Genomic DNA, 24,685 nt, shown 5'->3' on the forward strand with positions numbered 1-24,685 from the left:
TGTTACCTATACCCAGTATTGTTACCTATACCCAGGATTGTTACCTATACCCAGGATTGTTACCTATACCCAGTATTGTTACCTATACCCAGGACTGTTACCTATACCCAGGATTGTTACCTATACCCAGTATTATTACCTATACCCAGGATTGTTACCTATACCCAGTATTGTTACCTATACCCAGGATTGTTACCTATAGCCAGGATTGTTACCTATACCCAGTATTGTTACCTATACCCAGGATTGTTACCTATACCCAGGATTGTTACCTATACCCAGTATTGTTACCTATACCCAGGATTGTTACCTATACCCAGGATTGTTACATATACCCAGGATTGTTACCTATACCCAAGATTGTTACCTATACCCAGGATTGCCATTACAAAGAGTACATTTTTGGCAAGCAATTACTATTTTAGCAAACATTTATTGTGATTCATCCTATATTGTCCCTAACATCATAACCCCATAGATACAATTGTTTCCTTATAGAGTTATCAAGGGTTGTCATTCCAATGTTTCTTTCCTATTCTAATTAGTTTATTTTTATTTCACTGGCAGTGTTTGTTTTTTTGGATGCATGAATCACGGTGTGAGTTGTGTCCAAAGGGGGAATGGTAAGTGCTTGTAATGGAAAGTGCTTGTAGAGAAGAATGGTGCGCATCCAAATTTACCACGATCACTGCACAAACCTGTCCCCAATGTCTAATTTGTCAAGAACACAATGCAGGAAAGCAAGTACCAACCTCTTTGTCAAGCCTACCAGTCCTCTGGGGCCCTGCAAATTGATATTGCTCACATGCCTGCCTGTAGGGAGAAAAACATATACAGTACCAGTCAAATGTTTGACAACTACTCCAAAATGGATTGAAGCCTTCCTCACATCAAATGAGAAAGCAAGGACTGTAGCTAAGTGCCCGTTGCAAGACACTGTTTCACGATTCGGTGTCCCACAAAGTTTAGATAGCGATAGGGGGACACATTTCACCTTGAAGATAATTAAATACATGTGTGACCTGATGCAAGTTATGAGGAATTTGCAAGTACCGTTTCACCTTCAACGTTCTGGACTTTGTAGAACGCTTAAAACTGCCTTCTGAAAAATAAACTGGCAAAAATATGTGCTCAAACAGGACTCACCTGGGTGGATGTGCTACCCATAGCCTTGTTTTCAATGAATTCCACGCCAGTCTGGAAAACTGGACACAGTCCACATGAGGTACTGATCACCCGTCCCATGAGGACCCCTGCATCACCACCAGTTGTAGTCCCGGATCTGCATCTGTCAGATGACACTATGATGAAGTACTGTATAGCTCTGACTAACTGTATTCGAGCTGTTCACTCACAGGTCTCTGCTGCCCAAACTCCCCCAGACGACCGTCCCCATCACCATCTCCAGCCTGGAGATTGGGTAGTGGTCAGGAGGCACGACAGAAGTAAAGAACCTTTGAAACCCATGTGGAAAGGACCACATCAGATTGCCCTCATCACCCCAACGGCGGTAAAGTGCTTAGGGAAAGACACCTGGATCCACATTTCCCACTGTAAGCAAGTAGCAGAGCCAGAAGAAGACGTTATTCCTTTTACTCCTACAACCAAGTAGGGAAACTCTGTTTACCCTGGGATTTGCAGCCATTGTGGTTGCGGCCATCTTCTGGATGGTAGCAGACTCCGAGCTAGTAGCCTCACCCCATCCTCTCTGCTCCAACGAGGCCCGGCTTCCACAGGGGGAAGGCCAGAAGTAGACTACCCCGCTGACCTGAACCTTGACCCGATGACCCCGCCGACCCGAAGAGAAGAAAAAGAGGACATGAACGTTATGGGGTTTTCCCCGGGTCAAACACTTTCTTACCATTAGCTAGTAATATCTCTGTACTACAGAATGTATCAGATTGTTGGGGTTGTGGATTGTTACCAGACAGTGCTGAGACTATGCCATTACTAGCGATACCCCTAGGTGCTTATGAAATATTGATGTGGACCAAAGCAGGTAACCTTACAAACAGAGAGCTTGATTGGGTGGAGGATAGGGTGTTTTATATGAGAATATTTGATTTTAATAGTCCCACCTCTCTGCCCAAGCAACCCATCACCCTGGCCTAATCTCCCCCAGGTGATTTGTGTTATATAGCAAATGGAACCGGTCTCCAGTTGGGGGAAAGTCATTGTAAGTATAACCTTTCTGTCTACAATAACATAACCAAATCAAATCAAATCAAATTTATTTATATAGCCCTTCGTACATCAGCTGATATCTCAAAGTGCTGTACAGAAACCCAGCCTAAAACCCCAAACAGCAAGCAAAGCATGTGAAAGAAGCACGGTGGCTAGGAAAAACTCCCTAGGAAAAACTCCCTAGAAAGGCCAAAAACCTAGGAAGAAACCTAGAGAGGTGGCAGTAACATTACCCAATCTTTCTTCTTCATTGGCTAGTTCTCAAATGGAATCAAGCACAGTTGTCATTCCATAATTCGGAAGTAATGCAGATAAACCTGTTTTGCGGGGCCAGCTACAATGGTTCTCCTATACAAATGAGAAAGGGTGATTTTTGGGGACTGGGGTAGCACGCACAGCAGGAACAACATAGGCATGTTGAGAAATGGAACATTCCACCCTAATATGTCATTGGGAATACGTTATAAACTGAAGGATGTCAGTGTGTATGCTCAACCTACTTCCTCAGTAAATGGAACTATGTATGTGTGTGGGGGGGAAAGTATACTATTATCTGCCTACAAATTGGTCAGGATCCTGCTATGATGCCTATGTTGTTCCTGCTGTGCGTGCTACCCCAGTCCCCAAAAATCACCCTTTCTCATTTGTATAGGAGAACCATTGTAGCTGGCCCCGCAAAACAGGTTTATCTGCATTACTTCCGAATTATGGAATGACAACTGTGCTTGATTCCATTTGAGAACTAGCCAATGAAGAAGAAAGATTGGGTAATGTTACTGCCACTGATTTGAAAGCATTAATTGCTGAACTTGTAGCTACATGTACCATGGTCTTACAAAATAGATTGGCTTTGGATATTCTCCAAGTGGATAAGGGGGAGGCTTGTGCGGTGGTGGGGACAGAGTGTTGTATTTACATCCTAGAATCCTCCATTGGGGTTGCTAAGTCTGTGGCAACTATCAGACAGGTGGTAGCTACTGTAAACAAGCGAGATAACGAGTGGGGTTGGGATCTGTTTGCATGGGTGAGAACTAGACTGGGGAACATTGGAACTCTCGTGTTGCAAGGTCTCCTAGGCCTGGTTGGAGTACTTATGCTATCACTCTGCCTGTTCTCATGTCTGATGACCTTGGTGAGGAGATTGTGTGAAACAGCAGTATCTCCTCCCAACCAGATGGTCTTGACCACCAAAGTCAACTTGAATGACCTGACGAATGTCGCCACTGACTCACCCTTTATTGGGAATCCAAATTGCCCTATTGGAGATGATAGTGCCTACTGCCATCGAAATGACCCCGATCCCTACGAACCTCCCTTTTCCCTGGATTGTTATTATTAAATTACCTTTTCGGAGTTTCATTCAGACCACCACTTTCTGTGTAAAATGTCAATTTCCCAGCAACCAAAAGGTTTACAATTCTGTCTGACAGCTCAGATACTGTATGCCATGTATGATGATGCCTATGGTTTCCATGGCATCAAAGTGGGAATTGTGGCGGCAGAATTTGGGGTGAGCTGTTGTAACTTCTCAAGGAATATGTTCTGTGTTGGACTGTGATCTTATGCCTTTCATAGACTCCTGGTATGTCTGCAACCTAACACAAGGCCATTGTGTTCCAGAACTGTTGCTTCTATTGAAAGTGTGATTGTATTATTACCTCCCACTATATAAGGGACATATAATCATTTATTCTTGGAGTTCTTCCCTGTGAAATTAGAGGTGGATCTCCCCTGCAGCTGCATGTATTAAGGATGTTTCTATTATATCATTAAATAGTCTCTGTCTTAATCTTTGGATCGAATTTTCCACAGCAATACCCATAAAACCAAGTTGTCAAACAGGGAAATGGTTCCAATCGTTTTTCCACCATTCCTTTTTCCCATAAGGGATTGGTATTTTCTTTGATTAAGATGGAATCCGCAGTAGGGGGAAACCGTGCCACTGGCCGCCCCACCACCATTGTTATTGTTTTTGTTGCTGAGGTGAGGAGCATCCCGCAGCATGGTAAAAACACAACAGCACATAATGTGCTCATCTATTGCGCATGCAATGATGTCCGAGGGGAATAACAGTGTTGATTGGTAGAAGTCATTTTTTGTTGTTGTAATATCGCAAAAGGACGTGGCTGTTTCACCATTAAGGATTCCAGCTTTAATGTTGGAATTATTGAAGTATCCATGAACAATTATGTTTGTTGAAAAGAGGAAAGGGAGAGCTATATTTCAAACATATTTCTGAGTTCCTTGGTCAAGCTTATGTGGTGCCTAGAATCTTAATTAGCATTGGGTAGTGGGGGGGCAAAAAACCCACAATGGGGCCGATTGTCACAAGTGGACAGAGTGTGTTGGATAGTTTATAACTCCATGTTGGGATAAGACAAGGGGATAAAAAGAGTCCCCATTTCAACTCAATACCTTGGTCTTTCTCCTAATATTGAAACGAGCCCTGTAAGATATACTGGTGCTGAGAAATACACAAGAGTAAAAAGTGTGACAACCAACCCTGGTCTCCCCTTCCATTCTGTAGGCTTGTTGAAAATGTCTTCACACGTCCTAGAAAACTCTAGGTCACCATCAAATAAGCGAAAGTTTGAAGGCATAGTTTGATGGACCAGTTGCACGAAATGATGCCTCAGATCAGAACACGCTCACCAGATACCTCATAGGAGCATCATGCCTCAGAAAAAAATGTAGTCAAAAAGTCAATGTAATTTTTTGTGTCTGGTTGATGGTCATGTGGGCGGGTACGTTTTCAACGTAAATATTTACTGTTGTAGGTTCCCTATGGAACGCTCTGACTAAACTCAACTCCACGATGTACTTACAGTACTTCATACATGAAATAAATATTTACTGTATTTACAATATTTGCTGTTGTAGAGTCCCATGCACCTTGCTGACTAAACTCATCTCCACTATGTACTTCCGTTGATGTGAAGTACATCGTGGAATTTAGTTTAATCAGCACTCAGCATCCTTCACCCGGCCCGATTTATAACAATAGATGTTGGTTAGCCTTTATTTTATCAGGGAGTCATACAGTATCGCTATTCTGTGATTCCGTAGCCTCTTCGGTGTGGGAGACCTGGAGCTAAGACGCTACATGTAGCCTACATATGAGATTATTGCTTACATCTGATGTGTGAAGTTTTATTGTACCCACACCCACTGGGTGTATCATGCATGTAAATGTCATTTGGTTTGAAATGTGAATTTGGGTATTTGTGCACTTCTACTCTGTTTGACTTGACGAAGATCCCGCTAGTTGGTAATTATGTTATTTTCAAATTAATTGATACACAGCGGTGATTGACTTGGACATAATATCTCTCACTCAATGAATTTCTGGACTGACTAGGGTTTTTGGGCACATAGATTGTGACTTTCAATTGAGAGTAAATTAAATTAATTAATTCACTGACATCTACTGGGAATGTGTTTTTAATGTGGGGCCTAACGAATAGGAATAGACAGATTCACTTCTAAACGGCGAAGTGACAATTTTCGCGATCATTTTACTTCTGGGTAACGGATATTAGCCTAGACGTGGTCCCTATGATAATATGGCAGTACAGATCAATTCAATTCCAATGGTCAAGGAATCGGACCGTGCGTGCGTAATAATCACCTGTCACTTTTAGAACATCTTGATTCTCTGTCGAAGGAGAGATTTTGACAGTTTTTTTGCCACCAGAGTCACTTTCCAAACGGTCCTTTTTCCGTCTTTGGTGTGAGAGGGGATCCCGTATGGCGACGATGACGCATATATTGCCTATGAATGGAGGTGGATGCAGCTCGGGCAACTCTATTGGAAAAATCTTCGGAAACCCTCTATTTCATAGAAGTGTGACGTCTGGCTTAAAGCCCGTGTAAGTCAGAAGACATACAAATACTTAACTCTGTGATTAACCGTTATTAACGACACGTTACTAAATACACATTCCCGATCTTGCTGTGCATAGATCAGTGTTGAAGGCTCCGGTCAAGGCATTCCGAGGCCATGTGTCACTAGAGAGAATGGTGAGAGACGTGGAATTATACTCCCCAGTACTGATAGTTCGACATTTTTCTTTTACTTCTAGCAGGGTAGTTGAAGGACTAGGACAGAACCACGATTATTGCTGTGTCAAATTGAGTAGGTTAGAGATACATCATAAATGTCCTAATCCTGACAGGCAACCAATGATTAATAGTAATCAGTCTTTACCTGCGTTCCACTTGAGAGCTGCATGAGCTGGTGCATGAAGGGACTATAGGGATAAGATGAGCATGAATGTGTACCAAACATTTCTATCTTAACCATATCGTCATGTTTTTTTTTCTTCTATCTTATCTTATTATTTTGATTTTGACTGGTTACTATTTGTGTCCAGCTGTCTGCCTCTTCACATGGCCGTCAAAGGACACAAGCAGGCCACACCAACCGCTGGCAGCTGCGCCACCCCCTTGGCAGTGATCTGCTGGGGCAAGCACAAGCTGAGAGAACCATGAGAGTGGCCCTCAACACATCACTCAGGACCATAAGGACAGGTGTGTGTGTGTGTGTGTGTGTGTGTGTGTGTGTGTGTGTGTGTGTGTGTGTGTGTGTGTGTGTGTGTGTGTGTGTGTGTGTGTGTGTGTGTGTGAGTGACCTATGTGCTACAGTTTGACAGAAGTGTTTACATTTATTATCCTAAGATAAAGGTCTTGAATGGTACAGTATTAACAGTATTAAGATTAGTTGAGGTTGGCAGAGGCCCTTGGTTCTTCAAGGAGGTACTCCTCCAATGTTACCACAGAGCTCTAAGCCTGCCGAAATCTGTACGTGGCATGCTGTGTCCACAGTGCCAAAGTCAGTGTGACCCAGCCAAGAGCCCTGCCTACCAGGAGGGGTGCTAGACCCGATTGATGCCAACCACCCCAACCTGGTGTTGAGAAACTGGCAAAGTTATGGGGAGATTGGCACCTGGAGAGATCTGACAGCAGCCGGTTTTCAACTAGACTGGCAGTGCCATCCCAGAGACAATTAGGCCTTTGACATCTTCCAGATACGCTGTGTGCATCTGTGAGAGCAGAGGAGCGTCACAGGGGAAAACAATCGCAGATAAACTAAACAATGATGAATACTTTTTAAAGGTTACATTGGGATGCAAAATGCCAAATCAAGTTGAACATGAGAGGTTTTTATTCAACACTGATCATTTGGGGGGCTTTTACAGTATCACAACATTTTCAATGCCAATCCATCATTGCACCTCCAAACTTAACGTGAAAGTCTGCCATTGTTACTGTCACAGAGTTGTACGTGTCTACTGTTGAGTCCAAACCCCCCTTGTGTATCACCCCTCTCCTCACCCTTCTCCTGTCTGTTTGTTTTCCAGCTGACTCTCCACAGCCCTACCCTCATGATGAGCCCCCCCTGCCACGGCTTACCCTCCTAGCGAGCACCAGCCTGCCCAGAAGCCCCAGACGCTGGTACGCTGCCAGGCCCGCAAGGGCTCACACTGACAACCATGGAGAAGGAGAGACAGAGGGAGGACAGTTGATCAGACATTTGGGGCCTGCTGCCAGCCGCATGCAACCAGTATGGAGCAGGCTGCATGCCACATTGGAACATGATTATCTTTCATTTGGTCTGCTTTTGTGTGGAGCACAATGGCCACCATAAAGGGGGCAGACCCACCTGTAGAGTTGGTGAGATGGTCACGCTGGGAGCATTTGGGCTGGACGGGAGGGGTGACTTCTGATGGGGACAAAATGGTTGTGTTCTGAAGGGCTCACCTTTTGTTAGTTCGCTTTTTCAAGTTGCTGACAAGAGTTAGATGATTTTCCATGAGATAGGTGTTTACCGTTTGAGTTTTTGATTTGTGAGCTTATGATGTTGTATTTTTGTGTGTATTTGTTATGTAGTGTGCCAGGTCATTCCAGCAAGGCTACACCAGAGGACCTGTTCTACCTCCTGTCCCGCAGTGTTGTCCATTACAACCAACCAGGTTTTTCTTCAACCTGTCCGTCTGTTTCTCTCTCTCTGTGTGTCTCTCTCTCTCTCTCTCTCTCTCTCTCTCTCTCTCTTTCTTTCTGGCTCTCTCTCGCTTTGTCTCTCCCTCTCCTTCTATGCCTTTCTCTCTTGCTCTCTCGCTCTCTGTCTCGTCCTCTTTCTCTCTCCCTCTCCCTCTCCCTCTCCCTCTCCCTCTCTCTCTCTCTCTCTCTCTCTCTCTCTCTCTCTCTCTCTCTCTCTCTCTCTCTCAATTTTCAATTAAATATGCTTTATTGACATGATGTAACAATGTACAAATTATCAAAGCTTACTTTGGAGATTTACAATATTAACATAATTAAAATAATAATCATCAATATTGTCAACGGGACAACAGTAACAACAATAATCAAGGGTCAAAATAACCATACATTGAAAATAAAACAATAAGCATAGAGGACATGTTGCAGGTTGGTTGGTCTGTCAGACACTGTCCCTCATCTTATGGCAGGCAGCAATGTAGTGTGCTGCCAACCCACAGCTCTCTGCGTCCTCCCCCAACAGGACGGGTAGCCTATTCTCACCAGAGAGGTCTTTGAAACCTTGAATAAGGGGTTCAAATTTGGGGAAATGACACTCTAATTTTGAAAATATTTTTTACATTTTGTCAGGAAATGCAGCTCTGTCTCTCTGTCTCCCTCTTTCTCTGTCTCTCTCTCTTTCCCTCTTTCTTTCTTTCTTTCTTTCTTTCTTTCTTTCTTTCTTTCTTTCTTTCTTTCTTTCTTTCTTTCTTTCTTTCTTTCTCTCTCTCTCTCTCTCTCTCTCTCTCTCTCTCTCTCTGTCTCTCCCTCTTTCTCTCTCTCTCTCCCTCTTTCTCTCTCTCTTTCTCTTGCTCTCTCTGTCTCTCTTTCTCTCCATGAACGTTGTTTCCAGTAATTTTTTCCCCTCTTGCTCTTTTTAACGAGGTGAAATATGTAATGTACCATTTTTAAAGTAAAGTAACAAAATGCTTGGAGGGTGCTGTCTCACTGAAAGGGTGACGACCCCCAGTTAAAAAATGTGCCATGAAAGGTCATGATACCGTAGCAGTGGGAGCTGTCAGCAAACGTAACGTCAACAACAACAACAAAAGCAAAAACTAGCCTGGCTCAGTGTGTTGTCTGTTTGTTGTCAGACGTGGTGCTGGAGTGCCTGGGAAGCCAGTGGGAGCTGCACTGCCCTAATCTCACCAAGTCAGGCACCCTAAGCGACCTCTACATGTCAACCAGACAGCAGAGGGCAAGGAGCCTTCAGGACAGAGCAGGTGCGCTGCTTAAATGTGTCTCCCAGAGGCCAGAGTTCTGATCTGATTACAGTATCTCTGCATCTCTTACTGACTTTGCTATACTTTTTAGTGTTATCTGTGCTGTGTATTGGAGATAAGAGTATTACAACCCTAATGTCTCTGCATCCTCTCTCTGGCTCCTTGGAAGTTGTGGAAATGTACATTTTCCATTTCCCATTGGTTCTAGGAACGAAGCCATAAGTTTCCTCACCGGTAAAGCTGAACGTTTTTTTTAAACGTTCTGAGAACTGAAGTGAAAATGTCTGTTCTGGGAAAGTTTATTTTAGGTTGCAAGGAGGTTCTGAGAACATTTTACTTTGGTTCCTTTGAAAGTTTTCCTGGGAGGTTTTATTAACGTTCTGAGAATGGAACTTATAGGTTATTTGTAGTTTTTTAATAACTTCCTTAAAACTTTTGCAGAATGTTTCAATAAAACTTTTAATAACACTGCTAGTTTATTTTGGGTTCACTTTTTTGAACTCCAAGTACAGATAGGACATATAGAAATCATTTTCTTTAGGCATTAATCACACAAACACATTACTTTTTTATTATGACACGGCATCAGTGAGATTCAAACCTATAATCTACTGCCCTCTATCCATGGAATTAGTCCACTGGGTCACCAAATGAAGCTGAACGCACTAAACAAAGAAAGAGGATAGAGTTTTGTTGATGCTGAGAACAGAATGTATATGTTTTTAAATAACATTCTTAGATTCTGACCACATCGCTCGCATCACGTGCGTGGCAGAATAAATGTACACATACATGTTATTCAATCATTGCACCCACACTGCTCGCGCACGCCAACAAGCGCCTGTGTTGCCAAGCGCTAAAATAGAAGTCAGTTCTATTTGTGACGCTGAACGCGGTGCATGCCCTGCCTCTCCCATCTTCTCATTGGTTTATAGAAGTATATACGTGCCATCTCCTCATTGGTTGTACCCATGTGGATGATTGAAAGATGAACTGAGGTCGGTCAGTTGGTTGTGGTAATACACCTTATTATGAAAGTTAGATGCCAATCGCCATATAAAGTCCAAAGAAGAAAAGGCCTGGAAGGAGGAGAGATGACTAGAAACGATTCAGTTGACCGTTTTATGTGTGGATTAATTGTCGGAATTGTTAGCATTCATGAATATGTTATTCAATGTATTTCTTTGGGCTAATAGCAATAAGTATTTCGTGTTTTTTTTTTGTTTTTCTCAAAGGTATTTTTATTTGCCATTTTTTATGATAATACAGATAATATAAACAGAACAGGTAGAGGACAGAACACACACAGATCCCCTACCAAATCAAACCCACCCTAACCTCCCTTGCTCCAACAGAACACACACAGATCCCCTACCAAATCAAACCCACCCTAACCTCCCTTGCTCCAACAGAACACACACAGATCCCCTACCAAATCAAACCCACCCTAACCCACCTTGCTCCAACAGAACACACACAGATCCCCTACCAAATCAAACCCACCCTAACCCCCCTTGCTCCAACAGAACACACACGGACCCCCTACCAGATCAAACCCACCCTAACCCCCCTTGCTCCAACAGAATACACCCGGACCCCCTACCAGATCAAACCCACCCCAACCCCCCCATTCTCCAACAGAGCCCCACCTCAATTCCAGACTTAAAGAATTTAAATATAATTTTTATAATATAATCAAATAACAAAAAAAAAATGAGATATAATCAAACAAAAATTAACGAACATTAACAATAGTGATTCAAATTCTAACTTGGGTTGGTTTATGTCTTCCATGTCTAACTGGGTCCATGTCTTCTACAAAGGATAGGAAAGGTTGCCAGATATTCTAAAATGTAATTGCAGATCCCCTAACGGAGTAGCGCATTTTCTCTAGCTTGAGATGTTGCATAACTTCCTTTATCCAATGGTTAAAAGTAGGAGGAAACCGATCCTTCCACTTAAATAGTTTAAGACGTCTAGCTAGAAGAGTAGTACATGCCAGTATGTTGCCCATAGAATTGTTTAGAGGGGCCTCCTGTGGTGCCACTCCAAGTAATGAAAAAAAAAGCAGAAGGTTTATAGGCCTCTCCACTACATTAGAAAACGTCTCAAAAATGGATATCCAGAAATCTGTCACTTTTGTCCAAAACGTGCAATAAAGTAGCAGGAGCCTGCTTACGTCGGTCACACGTGGGATCTATTTCTGATCTAATCTTGGATAATTTTGCCTTTGACCAATGCAGCCAATTAACTATTTTTTTTAAAATCTCTCTTAGACAAATAGATGAAGAATGTATTCTCTGAAGCATATTCTGCCAAATTTCATCTGAAGTTGCTCACCTAAATCCTCTTCCCATTGATTTTTAAGAGATTATCAAATGCTTTTTTAAATATATATTTTTGATACTTACAGGGGTCATAAAATTCCAAATCAAATAGCTAAATGATCGTTGGTATGACCTTCTTAAAACAATTCCATATGTTAGCTTAGTAAAAACCCAGCCCCGGGCCCTTAGATCTTATAGAACCATGAGGAAACTTGTAGGAAATGTTAGAAACATTGTTTCTGTCATGACTTCCGCCGAAGTCGGGTCCTCTCCTTGTTCGGGCGGCGCTCGGCAGTCAGCGTCGCCGGTCTTCTAGCCATCATCAATCCACTTTTCATTTTCCATGTGTTTTGTCTTGTTTTTCCTCACACCTGGTTTCAATTCCCTCAATTAATTGTTGTGTATTTAACCCTCTGTTCCCCCCATGTCTTTGTGTGGGATTGTTTATTGTAGTGCTTGTGCACGTTCCCCGTGAGCGCACGACGGGTTATGTTTGTGCCCATTTATCTTGTTGTTCTGGATGCCGTTGGTTTTGCTTAATTCATCTCCGGTTATTACCCAGTTCTGCTCTCCTGCGCCTGACTTCCACCACGGTAAAGGAAGTGCTGCGGTTCCTAGGGTTTGCCAATTACTACCGGAGGTTTATCCGGGGTTTTGGTCAGGTAACGGCTCCCATTACCTCACTACTGAAGGGGGGCCTGGTACGTTTGCAGTGGTCGGCTGAGGCGGACAGGGCTTTTGGTCACCTGAGGGCTCTGTTTACCTCGGCTCCCGTGCTGGCCCATCCGGATCCCTCTTTGGCGTTCATAGTGGAGGTGGACACGTCCGAGGCTGGGATAGGAGCCGTGCTCTCTCAGCGCTCGGGTACGCCACCGAAGCTCCGCCCCTGTGCCTTCTTCTCGACGAAGCTCAGCCCGGCGGAGTGAAACTACGTGGGGGACCGGGAGCTGTTGGATGTCGTCAAGGCTCTGAAGACATTGGCTTGAGGGGGACTGACCACCGCAATCTGGAGTACATCCGGGCAGCGAGGAGACTGAACCCTCGCCAGGCAAGGTGGGCCATGTTTTTCACCCGTTTAGTTTTTTCCCTTTCCTACAGACCAGGTTCCCAAAACATGAAGGCACACGCACTGTCCCGACTGTATGACACAGAGGAGAGGCCAATGGCTCCACCTCCCATACTCCCGGCCTCCTGCCTGGTGGCACCGGTAGTGTGGGAACTGGACGCGGACATTGAGCAGGCGTTACGTGCAGAGCCTGCTCCCCTCCAGTGTCCCGCTGGGCGTCTGTACGTTCCGTCTGCTGTCCGTGACCAGTTGATCTATTGGGCCCACACGTCACCCTCCTCTGGTTATCCTGGGATTGGTCGGACGGTGCGCTGTTTGGTTGGGAAGTACTGGTGGCCTACCTTGGCCAAGGACGTGAGGGTTTATGTTTCCTCCTGCTCGGTGTGCGCCCAGTGTAAGGCTCCTAGGCACCTGCCCAGAGGGAAGCTACACCCCTTACCCATTCCACAGCGGCCTTGGTCGCACCTGTCGGTGGATTTTCTTACTGACCTCCCCCCTCACAGGGAAACACCACGATCCTGGTCGTTGTGGATCGGTTCTCCAAGTCCAGCCGTCTCCTCCCTCTGCCCGGTCTCCCTACGGCCCTACAGACTGCGGAGGCCTTGTTTACGCACGTCTTCCGGCACTACGGGGTGCCTGAGGATATAGTGTCTGATTGAGGTCCCCAGTTCACTTCGAGGGTCTGGAAGGCGTTCATGGAACGTCTGGGGGTCTCGATCAGCCTTACCTCTGGGTTTCATCCCGAGAGTAATGGGCAGGTGGAGAGAGTGAACCAGGATGTGGGCAGGTTTCTGCGGTCGTATTGCCCAGATTGGCCGGGGGAGTGGGCAGCGTTCGTACCCTGGGCCGAGATGGCTCAGAACTCGCTCCGCCACTCCTCCACTAACCTCTCCCCCTTCCAGTGCATACTGGGGTACCAGCCTGTTCTGGCGCCTTGGCATCAGAGTCAGACCGAGGCTCCTGCGGTGGACGACTGGTTCAGGCGCGCGGAGGAGACATGGGTCGCCGCCCATGTTTACTTCCAGCGGGCCGTGCTGCGCCAGAAAGCCAGCGCAGACCGTCACCGCAGTGAGGCCCCGGTGTTTGCACCGGGGGACTGTGTCTGGCTCTTGACCCGGAACGTGCCCCTCCGCCTGCCCTGCCGGAAGCTGGGTCCGCGGTTTGTGAGGCCATTTAAAGTCCTGAGGAGAGTGAACAAGGTTTGTTATAGGTTACAGCTTCCCCCTGATTACCGTATTAACCCCTCGTTCCATGTGTCTTTCCTCAGGCCGGTGGTGGTTGGCCCGCTCCAGTAGTCTGAGGTGCAGGAGGTTCCTCCGCCCCCTCTGGACATCGAGGGGGCCCCGGCATACTCCGTTCGCTCTATACTGGATTTGAGGCATCGGATGAGGAGCCTTCAGTACCTCATGGAGGGGTACGATCCGGAGGAGAGGTGCTGGGTTCCGGTGGAGGACGTGTTGGACCCTTCAATGCTGCAGGAGTTCCACCGTCTCCGTCCGGATCGCCCTGTGCCTCGCCCTCCGGGTCGTCCCGGAGGTCGAAGTAGGCGCACTGCTGGAGCCGCGCGTCTGGGGGCTACTTTCACGACTTCTACCAAAGTCGGGTCCTCTCCTTGTTCGGTTATTACCCAGTTCTGCTCTCCTGCGCCTGACTTCTCTGCCGCCAATTACGTACAGTTTCTTAACATTCTCTGGACTATTTGAGAACATTCTCAATGTCAAATCAGTAGGCAAACATTCCTAGAACATTACCAAAATTGAAATTAAATGTCACCATGTTTGAACGTTTAGTAAATGTTCTGTTAAGTAATGAAATACCAAGAAAATAACATTTTTTGTCAAGTTCCTTAAATGTGCTGACAATGTTCCAAAGCCAAGCAACTAACCTGCACCATTCCTAGAAAGTTGTGGGAAGGTTGTATGCAAAATAACCATACGACAACCACACTCTCACCAAGCTCTAAAAAACATATGGTTCTCAGAACAAAATGTGCTAGCTGGGTTGGCCCTATTCACAGTTAGTGCCAAATGCTTGTCCTCTGACGACATTTTTCTGAAATTTGTGAGGAATTAACACCTCTATATAATGTTTTATAGAGAAAATCCGGAATTCAGACAGCTGGTTTCCATTAGTCCCTTCTGCAAAGACATACAGTATGTGATTAGATTATTGGGAGTGTTCTCTCCCAGTGTAACCAGCGTCGTAAGGATTAGACCAAGGTGCAGTGGGAACGTGTATACTCATCTTCTTTATTAAATCAAAAGAAGGAAAAAACAAACAAATCATGTATACAAAACAACGAACGACACTAAACAGTCCTGTCAGGTGCACAGACACAAAACAGGAAACAACTACCCACAAATCCCATTACAAAAACACCCCTATACATACGACCTTCAATCAGAAGCAACGAGGAGCAGCTGCTTCCAATTGAAGGTCAACCCCATTAACTAAACATAGAAATAGAAAGACTAGAACTAACATAGAAATACACTTACGTAGAACATAGACCAAAAAACTCCGGAAAACATAAAACAAACACCCCTCTTACATAAGCACATAGCCCAACAAACCCCGAACCACATAAAACAAACACCCCCTGCCACGTCCTGACCAAACTACAATAACAAATAACCCCTTTACTGGTCAGGACGTGACAGTACCCCCACATAAAACAAACACCCCCTGCCACGTCCTGACCAAACTACAATAACAAATAACCCCTTTACTGGTCAGGACGTGACAGCACCCCCCCCCCCCCAACAACACAAAACCTAATCCAATAACTCTAAACACAAACAAAAAATAATCCCCAACTAAAGGGAGGGAAGGGAGGGTGGCCACCATCACCGACGGTTCTTGTGCTACACCCCCCTCTCCCCAACCCACCTACTATGGAGGTGGCTCAGGCTCCGGCCTTACTCCCCAACCTAACCTGACCACCCCCGCTAAATACTTATTACATTTTACCCCTCCCGAAGTCTCTGGGCTATGGCGCATCGCTGAAGACCTCTGGCTGATGCGCGTCGCTGGAGACCTCGGGCTGAAGGGCGACTCTGGGAGCTCCGGACTGGAGGGCGACTCTGGCTGCGCCGATTCCGGACTGTAGGGCGTCTCTCTCGGTTCCGGACTGTGGGCCGTCTCTCTCGGTTCCGGACCATCTCTCTCGGTTCCGGACTGTGGGCCGTCTCTCTACGGGGCACTTTTGCCGGACACTCTGGACGAGGCACTGTCGCCGGACACTCTGGACGAGGCACTGTCGCCGGACGCTCTGGACGAGGCACTGTCGCCGGACGCTCTGGACGAGGCACTGTCGCCGGACGCTCTGGACGAGGCACTGTCGCTGGACGCTCTGGACGAGGCACTGTCGCCGGACGCTCTGGACGAGGCACTGTCGCCGGACGCTCTGGACGAGGCACTGTCGCCGGACGCTCTGGACGAGGCACTGTCGCCGGACGCTCTGGACGAGGCACTGTTGCCGGAAGCTCTGGACGGGGACTGCGCACTGAAGGCCCGGTGCGTGGGGCTGGCTTAGGAAGCGCCAGACTAGGGACACGCACCACAGGGCTAGTGCGAGGAGCAGGAGCAGGACGAGCTGGACTGGGCTGACGCACTGGAGGCCTGGTGCGTGGGGCTGGTAGAGGAGTTACCAGACTGGAGACACGCACCCCAAGGCTAGAGCGAGGAGCGGGAACAGGATGTACTAGACTGGGCTGACGCACTGGAGGCCTGGTGCGTGGTGCTGGCTTTAGAGGTGCCAGCCTAGAGACACGCACCTCAGGGCTAGTACGAGGAGCAGGAACTGGATACACCGGGCCATGGGTAAGCACTGGAGGTCTGGAGCGCACCTCCTGCACAACCCGTCCTGGCTGGATGGTAATAGTAGCCCTGCACGAGCGGAGTGTTGGCACAGGGCGAACTGGGCTGTGCAGAGGCCTGATGGTTGCCGTGTGTAGAGCAGGCGTAGGGTAGCCTGGGCCTAGGAGGCGCACTGGTAGCCAGATGCGCTGCGCAGGCATCCTCCTTCCAGGCTGGATGCCCACTCTAGCACGGCACTTGCGAGGAGCTGGGATCACTCGCACCGGAATGTGCGTGCGCATGGGCGAGATTGTGCGCACTTCCGCATACACCGGTGCTCTCGTCTCCACACGCTCCCCATAATAAGCACGGGGAGTTGGCTCAGGTCTACTGCCTGCCCTAGCCAATCTCCCCGTGTGCCCCCAAAAAAAACTTTCTTGAGGGTGCCTCTCGTACTTGCCCATCGGCGCGTATAATGCCTCATAATGACCCCGCTCTGCCTTGGCTACCTCTAGCTCCTCCTTAGGGCGTTTGTACTCCCCAGCCTGGTGCCATGGTCCTGCCCCGTCCAGGATCTCCTCCCATGTCCATGATTCCACATAGACCACATAGTTCCTCTGCTGCTCCTTCCTCCGCTGCTTGGTCCGTTCGTGGTGGGTAGTTCTGTCACGGGCGTCGTAAGGATTGGACCAAGGTGCAGCGGGAACGTGTATACTCATCTTCTTTATTAAATCAAAAGAAGGAAAAAACAAACAAATCACGTATACAAAACAACGAACCACACTAACCAGTCCTGTCAGGTGCACAGACACAAAACAGGAAACAACTACCCACAAAACCCATAGAAAAAACACCCCTCTTAAATAAGACCTTCAATTAGAAGCAACGAGGAGCAGCTGCTTCCAATTGAAGGTCAACCCCATTAACTAAACATAGAAATAGAAAGACTAGAACTAACATAGAAATAAACTAACAAGAACATAGACCAACAAACCCCGAAACACTCTAAACAAACACCCCTCTTACATAGGAACATAGCCCAACAAACCCCGAACCACATAAAACAAACACCCCCTGCCACGTCCTAACCAAACTACAATAACAAATAACCCCTTTACTGGTCAGGACGTGACACCCAGCATATTGGTCTAATTTTTCTCATTCAGTAAATAAAACCAATAAATTGGACCTTTCAAGTGTTGTGTAGTTGATGTTTTCTTGATGTTTTTCTTGTTTTTCACTGCCTTATCATTGCAATATTTGCATCTTAGGTGTGTGTTTGTGTACAGTTGTGTAAATATCTACAGTTGACGTCAGAAGTTTACATACACTTAGGTTGGAGTCATTAAAACTTGTTTTACAACCACTCCACAAATTTCTTGTTAACAAACTATAGTTTTGGCAAGTCGGTTAGGACATCTACTTTGTGCATGACACAAGTAATTTTTCCAACACTTGTTTACAGACAGATTATTTCACTTATAACTCGCTGTATCACAATTCCAGTGGGTCAGAAGTTTACACTAAGTTAACCTTGCCTTTGTAAAAAAGCTTGGAAAATTCCAGAAAACGATGTCATGGCTTTAGAAGCTTCTTATAGGCTAATAGACATAATTTGAGTCAATTGGAGGTGTACCTGTGGATGTATTTCAAGGCTTACCTTCAAACTCAGTGTCTCTGCTTGACATCATGGGAAAATCAAAAGAAATCAGCAAAGACCTAAAAAAAAAAAATTTGTAGACCTCCACAAGTCTGGTTCATCCTTGGGAGCAATTTCTAAACGCCTGAAGGTACTACGTTCATCTGTACAAACAATAGTACGCAAGTACAGCCGTTATGCCTGTCAGGAATAATGACCATCGTTATGTTTGGAGGAAAAAGGGGGAGGCTTGCAAGCTGAAGAACACCATCCCAACCGTGAAGCACGGGGGTGGCAGCATCATGTTTTTGGGGTGCTTAGCTGCAGGAGGGACTGGTGCACTTCACAAAATAGATGGCATCATGAGGCAGGAAAATTATGTGGATATATTAAGGCAATATCTCAAGACATCAGTCAGGAAGTTAAAGCTTGGTCGCAAATGGGTCTTCCAAATGGACATTGACCCCAAGCATACTTCCAAAGTTGTGGCAAAATGGCTTAGAGACAACAAAGTCAAGGTATTGGAGTGGCCTGACCTCACAAGAAAATGTGTGGGCAGAACTGAAAAAGCGTGTGCGAGCAAGGAGGCCTGCAAACCTGACTCAGTTACACCAGCTCTGTCAGGAGGAATGGGCCAAAATTCACCCAACTTATTGTGGGAAGCTTGTGGAAGGCTACCCGAAACGTTTGACCCAAGTTAAACAATTTAAAGGCATTGCTACCAAATACTAATTGAGTGTATGTAAACTTCTGACCCACTGGGAATGTGATGAAAGAAATAAAAGCTGAAATAAATCATTCTATCTACTATTATTCTGACATTTCACATTCTTAAAATAAAGTAGTGATCCTAACTGACCTAAGACAGGGAATTTTTACAAGGATTAAATGTCAGGAATTGTGAAAAGCTGAGTTTAAATGTATTTGGCTAAGATGTATGTAAACTTCCGACTTCAACTGTATGTAATCTGATTACTTCAGAAGTACAGTAGTTGTAGCATGTGCCTCTTCTTGCATGGACCAGGAAGTGGTAAGAGTGGGAAAGACAAGTTATACAGCCGACCTGGCAGCAGCAACTCCAGCAGAGACAAACAGAATGGGAAGAAACCCGCAGGCCCCCTGGTCCTCCAACTCTCTGTGAAAGAAGCCACCGTCACCAAAGAGGGTAGCTACAAGAATCATATACCCATGACATATATCCAAGACAAATTTCCTCTCGGGGACAAATAAGTAAATCCTAATTTCAATTGACAAACAGTACATTTGGTTCAATCACAGTTCATGTACCCATATTGCTCATACAGTATACTCACGGCTGATGAATGAAATGAATGGTCAGACTATTAACCCTGTGGTTTCCCCCAGCCCTCTCTTTTGCCCTCAGGACTCTCTATAACCCAGAGGCATGTCCTGAACACTGGGGAGAGGGGGTGCTCTCTACCGCCGCCCTGCTGGGCCTGCCACACCTTTTCCAGAGGTGAGCCGGACTACCACACCACACTACTAGTTCTGGAGAACCCATAGGAGAGCATATTTGTAACACTAACACACCTGATTGAACTAATCAAGTGCTTGATGAGTAGTTGAATCTGACATGCTAGTGCTGGGTTAGAACAAGTACGTGCACCCCTGTGGGTCGCCAAGTTCCATGTTTGAACGTCGCTACGCAACACTGTCCAGCAACACCGTTGGGAGGATCACTGTGTTGTAAAACAATGCTGTGGCGTGCAAAAACGGGCCATCACTCAGCCAAAATGGGTTAATCCTCTTTTCAACAAAAACAAGGTCAAGGAGGAACAGGAATTAACTTTTCCCTGCTTGTATACATGTATGTCACATTGGATAACTTATGATACTATGATGCCTCCAGAATACACGCCCATCTCTTGTGGGACCTAATTTGGCCCAGTGGAAGTGGTTGATTCATGTCCATGAAACTGGGTGGGGATGGATTTGAATGAGATGAATCCATGTCGACATTGGCCTTATTTCCTCAGCTTGTCCTGAATGTACTGTAAGCTTGAAATCACAACACCCTTACAAGAGTCGCACCAAGGTCACTTAGTCACCCTGGGTGCCACATAAAAAAAAAACACTACAGTTTACAATAGAATACTACAATACTTACTATAGAATTCTGTAGTAAACTGTAGTATACTGTAGAGTACTATACTACACACTAGTATCCCTTGTTCAGTACTTACTATTGAATTTTGTAGTATACTGTAGAATACTATTGTAAATACTACAGTATTATCCACAAAAAAACACAGAAATTTCAGCAAAAACACTACAGTCCACAAAAACATTTTTTTTACTATAGTAAATACGACAGTATTTAACTGGCATATAAACATTCCCCTCCCCCGTATCCCAATTTGTGCCACCCGTAAGTTTGAAACCTATATGCCAAGTATAGACCATATATTGTGTTTCTTATAGCAAACTGTAAACACTACAGTAAAGTCCACAAAAACACTACAGTATTCCTACCACAGTGTACACTATAGTATGTTTTCATGTGGGTGTATCGTAAATAAAGCAGAAGTTTATTATGAGTTGACAGACAATATGTGTGTGATTGACAGGTGCCTAACAGAGATGATAAATAAAATCAGTTCCTCCACTGTGTGTATCTTTCATCGTGTGTCCTGCAAGGTAAGCTGCACTAGCTGCTGGTGTGTGTAGTACTAAAAGTTACTGCTCAAAAATATACAGTAGGGGGAGCCAAATCACCTCAAACACATAAATGCACTGCTGTCTGAATTTGTCCATCCACGTTTGTCTATGTTGTTGTCTGTATGTGACGTTTTGCATGATGGTATATGTTTGTGTGTGTGTGTGTGTGTGTGTGTGTTTACCTATTTTTCCGTGTGGTTCAGTTCAAGGAGACCAGTCTTCAGAGAGCGTGTGAGCGATGGTTGGAGCTTTACCTGGTGACTGAGTTGACATGTTTCATCTACCTAAGAGACTTACCCTTTGAACTCCTCCACAAGACCCTAAGCTCACCCAGGTAGCTGCTAGAGTAAGGTCCAACTTAAACAACACCGTATTCTAGTCATAACTCACAATGTTGGTTTTCTATCGCCTTCTCCAGGGTCTTTGCTGCCTGTGAGTACCAGCTCCTGAAGACAGTGCTATACTGGGTATTCCTACAGTTCAACCCTGCGGCTCAGATCCTTCCCTCCCATAGGTTCATTATGACCTTCTTCTCCAGGTACTGATCACACAGGGCTCAAGGTGGTAGTCATTCGGTGTAAGTTTAATTGTATGTGGTTCAAGTGGAGGGAATTCGTAGACTACTGTCCATCAGTGGCATGTTAGGCCTGTTTGTTTGAACATTGACTCTGGTAGACATGTAACTACACTGCCCCACAAGCTTATCTCTCGTTATTTATCTCTCTCACGCTCTCTCACTCTCTTACTCCAGTTGGCCAAGGGCTGGCGTCTTCTTGGAACAGCCTGTGGGACAGAGGTTCACCGTTCTCTTCCGGGCCCTTCGCTTACATGGCATCACTCAACGTGAGTGACAACACCAAGTCCGTCGACCTTCCACAGCTCGATGACATAACACTAAAACCTAGAAAACATCAAGTCTGTTTTGCTATTGTTACGTTTATTTGTTAAGTTTGTGCATTAGTTCATGTTCACAAGGCCTTTCATAGTACAATGTGTTCATCATTACTATGTCGCAATGGTGTAAGGGGAAGGACTCTAAACTAAAGCCAGACCTGTTGGCCGCGGCCTCGGTATGTGACTACATCACTCTGGCACCCGTGTCCGAACCATCATGCAGCTGGAGACACATAAAATGTGTTGCTGCGGGTGCCAGAAGACCAGCGGTCCATAGGAGAGCAGCCAGTTTAAAAAACAGTTTGATATTAAAGAACCACGCAACGTGACTCTAACCAGTAGGATTCTGATAAGCAGAACTGATCAAATCATACACAGTACACACCCTGGGCCAAGTGGGCATGCTCCCAGGCAAATAACACGTTTTCATCCTTTGCTTAGATTCCTGGAATCTGATTCATTCTGAAACTGCAGATGTCTTTTTGTTTTTATTGACTTGAGGAACTGAATGTATTCGTTAACATTAAATGCATCTCAGACCAGTTGCAATAGATTATCATTGGTGGGTTATGATTATGTTTAGGTAATAACTGTTTTCATGTAGTTACTTTTGAATTGTTAGGAATTCATGTGTGTGAGAGTGAAAGGGTAAATGTGAGTGATATTTTGGCGAGTGAGTGTTTGCTTGATGGCGAACCCTAACCTTTGACCCCCTCCAGGAGCCCATCTAGAGGAGATGCAGCAGATCCATGTCTTTCCTCAGTCCTGGCTGCTCCTCATCTTCTCCAAGCACTACTACACTGTGAGTTCATGTAGACAGGCACACCTAAGAATATAAGAGGACCATTGGTCAAACATACTGTTTGACAATCTGCTCCTTGACGTAGCCCTCTTTCTCCCTCGTTCGCTCCCATCCCAGCTCCACAGTGGAGGAGACATGCAAATAACAGATTTCTCCCAACAAGCAGTGCGCTTCGGCATGGTCATTGAGAGGGTAAGCCATCTCACTTAACTCTGTAACTCGGCAAAATGGTACAAGGTGAAAAGGAATCAGTTGTGTAAGTCATTGGCGCTATTGTCTTGGTGTCGTCCTACAGGAGCCTCAATACTGCACGCGAACCATTGGACTGTATGGCTTCTACTTCCTACTTAAAGCAGCCAGCATGGGGGAGCTGGACTCACATGGCTTCTCTCTGCAGGTCAGGGTTCATCAACACTGCATCTCAAATCGGGATGTTTGCTCTTGAGTGCCTATGGCACAGTTCAGAGGAGGCTGGTGGGAGGAGCTATAGGAGGAGGGGCTCATTGTAAAGACTGGAATGGAATGAATTAAACGGAATGGAAACCACGTTTGACTCCGTTCCTGTCATACATGTTGAAGCCGTGTTGAATGGACCAAACTGCAGACGGAATGTGGATACTCATCTTTTAATGTAAAGAATAATAAATTAAAGCAAAGTATACACAGGAAAACATTAAACACGGAACTCACAACATGCTAACAGGCTTACTACAAACAAAAAGACTAGCAGTGTTAGCACAACCACCCACAAACCCAAGTGACAAACATACTCCTAAATATATGACTCCCAATCAGGAACAACGATCCCCAGCTGTTCCTGATCAGGAGTCACAAGACTAACCCAGAAACAGACATACTAGACAACACATGCAGACTTCTTCTGCCACGTCCTGACCAAAATACTACACCACTACTCCCTCTGCTGGTCAGGACGTGACAGTTTCATTAATTCCATTCCAGCCATTACAATGATCCCATCCTCCTATAGCTCGTCCCACCAGCCTCCTCTGGCAGGGTTATAAGTAATAACCAGCAGATAAATTACACCAGTAAACACCGCAGAGACTGACGGGTGAATGGCTGTGTGCCTGTGTATCCACTGCAGAGACTGAGACACTGGGACCCTGCCATGTCTGTGCAGGCGTGTGAGAGGCATCCTTTCAGTATGATGACAGAGCGGGCCTTGTCCTATCAGATCAATGTGCAGGCCCATGTGCACGGCCAGTGGCAGGAGTTCAACAGTGGTCCCATCAACCAGGAGTTTGGCCTGACTAAGCGCACCTGCAAGAGCCAGGTATGGAAGGATGAGGACTGATTGATGCATGAACAGGGAGGAGGGAATCGGTGGCTGGGTGATTTCAGGACAGGAGATCGGGTCTAGTACTTTAATGATATGAGAATTGCAATGTTGTGATTTTTCACATTCGTTGGATACAAGTAAATTGCCATTTCTGGGTGGAAAATGCAGCAGCTTAAACAAAGAAACTTCACGAGGTTTGACTTGGATACTAGTTAACAGGGCATTGTATTTCTGTTGTATTTAGAAGGGTCTACTATCTGAACTGATGTACCTCTTCCATCTGTGTGCAGGTGTTTAAAGTGAGGGGCCTCAGCTTGCCCATCTTTGTGACCTTCGCCCTGGCATTCCCTGCAGTCTGATCCCCTGCCAGACAGTCTCCATGGTGCTCGTTATCACACGTAAACATCACACTTCCTGTCTGATTAAAAGTATCCAGGAGGACTTGTCTTAGTGGGGTAGCCTTGATAGAAAAGAAGAAAGCCACTTCAGAGACGATCTGTTAGGGACGCAGCCTGTTTTAACCCAAACCAAGCTCAACGCTCTGCCCGTTGACCAAATCAGGTAAAATAGTAGTAGTCTGGGACACTTGCTTCTTCCACTGAGACAGGTCATGGTCTGTCGAGGTACAAGGGACACAATTATAGTAATATGATTCATGCACTTTCACATCACTTGGTAGTATGAGGTTGTGTCCCAAATGGGGCGGCAGGTAGCCTAGTGGTGAGAGCGTTGGACTA

The 24,685-nt window shown here is 45.7% G+C and overlaps 1 protein-coding gene across 2 annotated transcripts in view; it reads left to right on the forward strand.

Moving 5' to 3' along the window:
- btbd16 (BTB (POZ) domain containing 16) overlaps window positions 1–24,685 on the forward strand; it is a 49,366-nt gene extending 24,681 nt beyond the window's left edge. Inside the window, exons 1-17 of one of the 2 annotated variants that reach the window (XM_045702430.1) lie at window positions 5,806–6,053; window positions 6,147–6,204; window positions 6,558–6,714; window positions 7,545–7,638; window positions 8,074–8,156; window positions 9,315–9,443; window positions 19,298–19,438; window positions 19,639–19,750; window positions 20,862–20,931; window positions 21,156–21,286; window positions 21,371–21,490; window positions 21,704–21,795; window positions 22,566–22,648; window positions 22,766–22,840; window positions 22,944–23,045; window positions 23,754–23,942; window positions 24,239–24,685. In XM_045702430.1, coding sequence (XP_045558386.1) covers window positions 5,932–6,053; window positions 6,147–6,204; window positions 6,558–6,714; window positions 7,545–7,638; window positions 8,074–8,156; window positions 9,315–9,443; window positions 19,298–19,438; window positions 19,639–19,750; window positions 20,862–20,931; window positions 21,156–21,286; window positions 21,371–21,490; window positions 21,704–21,795; window positions 22,566–22,648; window positions 22,766–22,840; window positions 22,944–23,045; window positions 23,754–23,942; window positions 24,239–24,307 — 1,827 coding nt within the window. In that variant the 5' untranslated portion in view covers window positions 5,806–5,931 and the 3' untranslated portion in view covers window positions 24,308–24,685. Of the gene's footprint in view, window positions 1–5,805; window positions 6,054–6,146; window positions 6,205–6,557; window positions 6,715–7,544; window positions 7,639–8,073; window positions 8,157–9,314; window positions 9,444–19,297; window positions 19,439–19,638; window positions 19,751–20,861; window positions 20,932–21,155; window positions 21,287–21,370; window positions 21,491–21,703; window positions 21,796–22,565; window positions 22,649–22,765; window positions 22,841–22,943; window positions 23,046–23,753; window positions 23,943–24,238 lie in introns of those variants that run through there. The other variant, XM_014158355.2, reaches the window with a different exon arrangement.

This window comes from Salmo salar, chromosome ssa19 (genome assembly GCF_905237065.1).
Source record: "Salmo salar chromosome ssa19, Ssal_v3.1, whole genome shotgun sequence".
NCBI lineage: Eukaryota > Metazoa > Chordata > Actinopteri > Salmoniformes > Salmonidae > Salmo > Salmo salar.